This window comes from Salvelinus fontinalis, chromosome 32 (assembly GCF_029448725.1).
Source record: "Salvelinus fontinalis isolate EN_2023a chromosome 32, ASM2944872v1, whole genome shotgun sequence".
In the NCBI taxonomy this organism is placed as follows: domain Eukaryota; kingdom Metazoa; phylum Chordata; class Actinopteri; order Salmoniformes; family Salmonidae; genus Salvelinus; species Salvelinus fontinalis.
This window is the reverse complement of record NC_074696.1, coordinates 36,380,628-36,387,538: the sequence shown is the minus strand read 5'-3', so window position 1 is coordinate 36,387,538 and position 6,911 is coordinate 36,380,628. Positions and strand designations below refer to the sequence as shown.

The following is a 6,911-nucleotide window of genomic DNA, read 5'->3' as shown; positions in this document are numbered from 1 at the left end:
CTGACTGTGCTAGTGGCTAACAGCCCTCCAGCTAGGATGGAGTCCGTCACTCCTCAGCAGGCCAGGGTTGGTCCTGTTTGTGTGTGAATCCCAGAAAGATGGCAAATTATCTACAAATTCTACATTTTGGGAGGGGTAGAAAACAGTTTTCAACTAGCGATTGAGTTGTGAGTTCATCACTCCCCCTAACTGGGAGGGGGCCAGAGACAATTACTCAACGCCGACACGTCTTTCTAGCTGATTTACACGCTGAGGCTATGTTGCACTTGGTGATCTGGCTGTTTCATCCTAACATCGTTGGTGCCGACGTGGAAAACAATAACCCTATACTCACCAGTTTTAGCTTCAGCCAGCACCATCTTCAGATTAGTCTTAACGTCGGTAGCCCTGTCCCCTGGTAAACAGTGTATGATCGCTGGATGATTCGTTTTAAGTCTAATACTGCGGGCAATGGAGTCGCCAATGACTAGGGTTTTCAATTTGTCAGAGCTAATGGTGGGAGGCTTCGGCGTCACAGACCCCGTAACGGGAGGAGGAGAGACCAGAGAAGGCTCAGCCTCTGACTCCGACTCGCTGCTTAATGGGGAAAACCGGTTGAAAGTTCCTGTAGGCTGAATGAGTGACACCGGTTAAGCATTCCTACAACATTTCCTTCCAGAAGCCATGAGAAAGTTGTCCGGCTGCGGGGACTGTGCGAGGGGATTTATACTACTATCTACTTATTGGTGGCAGAGTCGCTGTTTCATTCTTTCATACACTTAAATTCCCCTTGCCTAACGATTGTGTCTGAAGCTGGGCTTGCAGCACAGCTATCCTCGCTATAAGGCGATCGTTCTCCTGTATAGTATGAGTACAGCGACTGCAATTAGAAGGCATAATGTTAATGTTACTACTTAGCTTCGGCTGGTGGAGGTCCTCACGAACCACATCCAGAGAAAGCGCCCAGGGTGAAAAAGTTGAGGGAAAAACAAAAAATATAAACGGTAATTATAAAGTAAAAACCGTAAAGTTGGCAGGTAGCAAAGTAAGGTTAGCAACAAGCAGCACGTGAACAAGTCTACAAGTTGTGACCGGAAATTACGAGACAGAGATGCCTGAGGGATGAGACTGAAAATACTAATGGTATTTTCACCAGCCGTGCTTACAGGGGTTCTTCATAAACTTTCCAGCACCTTCCAGGTTTCTTGTAAACCTCGTTATACAGGCTTCTTATTTAATTGGTCAGTTTGTTATCCAAATTAGGGCAATGCACATGTGGGTGTAATCAAATAACGTTAACGGTTGAGTACCTGAGAAGGTCTTTTCCTGAGTCACCAATGGAATCAAATATAGTTGCGTACACAAAGGTATTTTTGCAATAGGAAAGTCTGTTGGGCATACTTGAGGAATGATTTGTTAATTATCCCATGCCAAAGGAATGAGCGAATAATTGTTTCCTTTCACAGCGGAAATGTACATCAGCACTTTGTTAAATATATACAGCAACAGATTATTTAAAACAATTTCAATATGAGAACTTAGCACAGTCATACTGTCTGGAACTTCAAATGGTCAGGCATTGCCATGGTGTTTGTTTTGTTGTAACGATCGTCCTGGAAAGAAGGAGACCAAAACGCAGCGTTGTAAGTGTTCATTGTAATTTAATAAACTGAACACTGAAACAACAAAAACAACAAAGAGAGTGAACGAAACAAAACAGTTCTGTCTGGTGCAACAACACAAAACAACTACCCACAACACACAGGTGGAAAAAGGCTACCTAAGTATGGTTCTCAATCAGAGACAACGATAGACAGCTGCCTCTGATTGAGAACCATACCCGGCCAAACACACAGAAAAGAAAACATAGAACACCAGACATAGAATGCCCACCCCAACTCACGCCCTGACCAAACCAAAATAGAGACATAAAAAGGATCTCTAAGGTCAGGGTGTGACAATTGTTTTGCCAAATATGGAATTGTTTTAAGATGGTAATACTATGGATCATTTAGCTATTTGATTTAGAATTTTATGACAGTTGGGTCATATTAGCTTGTCGACCAAACGGTTCAGATGCTACAGATAGAAGTTGGCGAGAAAAACCATTGTGTTCATGAGAGTCTCATCGTTCCATAGAGTGGTCATATTATTTGTTCAGATGCCACAGACGTTTTTGTGAGAAGACCGATTTTGGATGTCTCATGGCCCACTGTAAGAGGATGCAGCCCAAGTATAGCAGCCTGGGCAACATCAGTTGCATCACCCAGATGGACCAGAGAGCTGTGAAGCACTTCCTGTCGAGGGGTCAGGCAAGGAAGACATCCACAGGGGATTTTCATATTGTCATGCTGGTCATTGGCTTTGAGATTGAATTGAACATACATTTACACATTGACATCTTCAAAGGTAGAAATTTTGCATATGGGTGAATAATTATTTTGGTGAGTAATTTACAGGTTTGGTGAGTAACTGATTACGTGTATTCTGATTGCAAAAAAATAACTGTAATCAGTCGTTACCAGCTAAAATATTGTAATCAGATGAAAGATACTTTTAAAAAACTAGATGATTACTTATTGGATTACTTTTAAATCAGAAAGGATTTTTGTGAAAAAATACATTATGACACCTTTCTGTTTTCTCAATGACATTCAATTCAGCACTGAACTAAGTTGCAATTTTAAGTTTGTTCCACCTGAGCAAGTCTGACCAAGTCACAGACCATTATTATGACGCACCAAATGTTCTTGATGGATCCATTTTGTCTTCTTCAAATGCTTCTTAAGGGGTAAAGTAATCAGATTATGCAACTAGCAACTATAACCGATTACATTTAGAAAGTAACCCACCCAATCCTGTTTGTAGGCTAATAGCAATTATGCATGGTGAGAGGTTCAGGAAGCTAATTAATATATTATTTGATATGTCCTTCCCCAAGGGTTCCTAGTATTTTAGTGACATTTCCTCCTATGAATAGACTAACGGGAACAATAACTAGTATTTATTATCAGTGCAATTAATACATGATTCCATGAATAGCCTAACATCAGGCATTTCTAACAGTCAATTAATATGAGAAGAACTCAGCATAAAATGCATATACTATTGACGGATAGAAATTGTCAATTCAGTAGAATAGGGGCTCAATTCAATCTCCTTCGCGGAGACTAATGTTCCTGCTTTAGCAGAGACTGCATTCACAGTAAACGCTGCACATGTCGGCTCAATCAGGAAATTATCTTTATCGGAATTTGTAACGTTTCCGCTTGGTTAAAATTGGTTACTCATACCAACGTCAACACGTTTAACTGACTAATAGGCTATGTTAAAACCAACCTCAGTGACGCCCAATGCGCTTGCATTTGCGCGCACTTAAATAGGCGGTCTTCTTTCTGGACCAAATAAATAAAGCATCTATTTGAATCCAAGGAGAGGTGCATTAGCCTACACAATGACGGTATGTAGAAACATATGCTTAGCCTGTATGAAAACTGTCTTTTTACTTCATTGCAATTAACTGAATATGAACCAAATGCTGTGAACCAAATGCTGTACAAACAAATTGAATGACAACCTGTCTGTTCTATCCCTACAGCTCTTTTTTATGTTGATGCTAGTCAGTGCTGATGCCAGTATGGCACTTCACGCCCGAACTTTCAAAAACGATGATCGCTACTCTGGTCTTTCGATAGTGTGTGACCGCTGTCCACCTGGAACTTACCTCCGCGCGCCCTGCAGTGCCATGCGAAAGAGCGACTGTGCGGAATGTCCCAATGGGGCATACACTGAATTTTGGAACCACATCTCCAAGTGCCTGCGCTGCAGCATGTGCGCCGAGAACCAGGTTGTCAAGCAGGAGTGTTCTCCATCCAACAACTGCGAGTGCGAGTGCAAGGAGGGTTACTACTTCAACAAGAAATACGAAGCATGTATCAAACATAAAGAATGTCCCCCCGGGTATGGAGCAAATACTACAGGTATGGCTAAAATAGAGCCCGCGTTTTACATAAAGAAAATGTTATACGCGAAATGACTATTTCCACTTAATCTATTTGATTTCAACACTTTCTTATCATCACGGTTTACAGTCTATAGTTCCATATGCGTAGGTTGCATGTTCAGATGTCTCAGTCTCTCCTGATTGTGTTTCTCTTGGTTTGGATTGTAAAAATGACATTTGGCATCAATAACAAATCTGCGAATTAAGGTGAATTAAAGGGATACTTCAATTATTTCATTTATGTAGATATGGTTTATTACCATGAAAGCAGTCTATAGACATTATACTGAATGCAATACACACTAATGTTTAGTTAAACTAGCCACGCAAACAATTAGCAAACATGTAAATCAATCCCCCCCGTTTAGCATGTATCGAATGTCAAACCCAAATAAAATCTTAAATGGATTGTGTTCCTCATTGAATTGGTGAAAAATGATTTTGAGATAAATAATTTGGCACACATTTCAAAATATTTCCTCAGGTACACCACACCAAGATACAGAATGTGTGCAGTGTCAGGCCGGATTCTATTCTGAAGTTTCCTCCGCAAAAGCGACCTGTCTAGCGCAATCAAACTGCAAAGTTGGTGGACTTCGCGTGGTTCTGAAAGGCCAGGACTGGCACAATACACTGTGCGCCTCATGCTATGACCTCAAAACTCGTGGTAAAACACATTTTGAATAACAATATTTATAATTAACTAATAATTTTTGGCCTCAGCTGAGTTTAAGTTCCCCAACCTTGTTTTTTTATTTTCAGATGGAGCTGAATATCTGCATGAAATCCTTCCTACGTTCTTCATTCAACTTCACCAGACGATGGGAATCAAAAGAATGCGTCGGTTAGCAATGAGGCTGCCACAAGAGGGAGGCAAGAAACCGCTCATAGGAGCGGTCATGAAGCTTAATAGAAGGGGTCTTCACGACTTTATGAACAGTTGGGACCAAGGTGCAGGGAACGATCAGGTTAGGAAACTTCCTGAGGTGTTGAGGAAGATAGGGGCCTTCAACATGGGAGACAAACTAGAGCGTAAACTGGCATATATCGACCAGCAATCCAAACTCTGTGAAGAGTTAGTTGAAGTAGCCCAAAATTAGTTAAAGTAGCCTGTCATCCCCATCTTCTGAATAACATCTTGAGCAGGACAGCAAAAAGTTATTCATTTCAACAGGTGTCCATTCATTTTAAAATGGTCCATATAGGGTATGTGGGCTATACAGTCTAGACCAGGGTTCCCCAATAGGTGACCTGTGGGCCAAATTCTGCCCTTGGGTATTTTATTTGGCCACACAAGTTTTCTGGGCAAAACAATTATAATGTACAGTATATGTTTTTTTATAGGCCTATATACTTTTCTTTGTTGGACATAAAAGACTGTAAAATCACCAGGGAATCACCTCAAAGTCATTTTAATTTAGGAAATCTGTTCCCAGGTATTCCTACACATACATAGAGGTATATGTGATTGTATCCCAATGTGATCAAGGTTTGAAATTATTCTGTTTTTGTCAAACACTATATCTGTTTGGGATTCTTGCGGTCAATTTGCAGTGTACAAATTATTTATAACTATTCAAAAAACATTCCTTACCCCAGGATATTTCAACTGGTGACTATCCGGCAGAATAAAGAAAAAGGAGCACTCAGTTTCTGCATAAATCTGATAGATTTCTTGATGGGACAAACCAGGTTTTTCTTTTAAGCTGGGCTGAAGCGTGTTTGGGTATACCTTTTTTTCCATTATTTATAACTATGTTCCGGCCCCCCGACCATGCACTCAAGGAAAAATCCTCCCAAGGCTGAATGTAACTGGGGACCCCTTGTCTAGATCTATTGTTTCATTGATTGTTTTACTTAAATGTATCACGTTCCTACCTCTGCAATCAATGGTTACGCCTTCAAACACACACACACACACACACACACACAAAATGTTGCTGTTATGCAAACATGTTTTGTGATTTTGTTGCGTTTTAAGAAGGATTTCAAGATTTAAGTAAAATATATTTTTATTTATTTAAGGCACAGTTTTTGGATATGGAAAATGTTCTAATATAGTATAAGATAGAATCCATAAAACTGTCCTGAAATGCTTTTTGCAATAATGTTTCTTCCTTTTCATGTACTTTTTCATGTGAGACACAAGGACTTTGGACTACTCTTACATAAATGTCTCTCTACACTTCAAAGTAGCATTTTATTTTATTTGTGAAAAGTTGTCTTTTTTTATTTTGCTTTAGACTTTACACGGCACATGTGTTTGCAGTAATCTTGGCACCCAGAACCAAATAGACTATCTTTCGTACACGTAGATATACTACACAGTACAAGTTTCTGATCTGCTAGAGCCATTTTTCACTGAGTGTTACCCATGGAATGTGTAATCAGTTCAATAGTCAATTAAAACAATTCAACATACACACTTGACTTGCTTGCCCTGCATCGTGAAGACTTTAAATGATTATTTCAGCTGAAAGTTTTCAATTTAATAGCTTGACATAAGCACTGCTGTATCCACTCAAATAACACAAACTCTCAATTTACACAAATAATCTGCAATGAAATAATCCAGTCAATAGCAAAATCTTTGTGTGATCTATAGGTCATCGCTTACTTTTAGGCTACAGACAATAAAACTGAGATCTAGATCTAAAGACGTCTGCGTCTGAATGTTTTAAAGAACTACTCCTCTGTGTTCTCCCCAGTCATCATCACCTAGGAAATACAGACTCAGCACAGTGTTGTACTATTTGCTTAGTCATCACATACTCATCAGTACATTTGACATTTTATCAGGCTTCATCACAACCCCTTTTCATGTGATATACCACATATAGTACATGTCCACACTTTTAAGGAAGTACACCACGTTTTCACCCCTTAAATGCACAGTCATGGCCATCATCATCACTGACTGTGCACAATG

At 39.8% G+C, this 6,911-nt stretch overlaps 1 protein-coding gene across 1 annotated transcript; it reads left to right on the top strand.

Moving 5' to 3' along the window:
- The first annotated feature begins 2,183 nt into the window (after positions 1 to 2,183).
- LOC129830592 (tumor necrosis factor receptor superfamily member 6B-like) lies at positions 2,184 to 6,403 on the top strand. The gene is made up of 4 exons (XM_055893153.1): positions 2,184 to 2,291; positions 3,578 to 3,959; positions 4,467 to 4,649; positions 4,745 to 6,403. The coding sequence occupies exons 1-4, from the start codon at positions 2,184 to 2,186 to the stop codon at positions 5,080 to 5,082; spliced, it is 1,011 nt and encodes a 336-aa protein (XP_055749128.1). The 3' UTR covers positions 5,083 to 6,403.
- Positions 6,404 to 6,911: the final 508 nt, after the last annotated feature.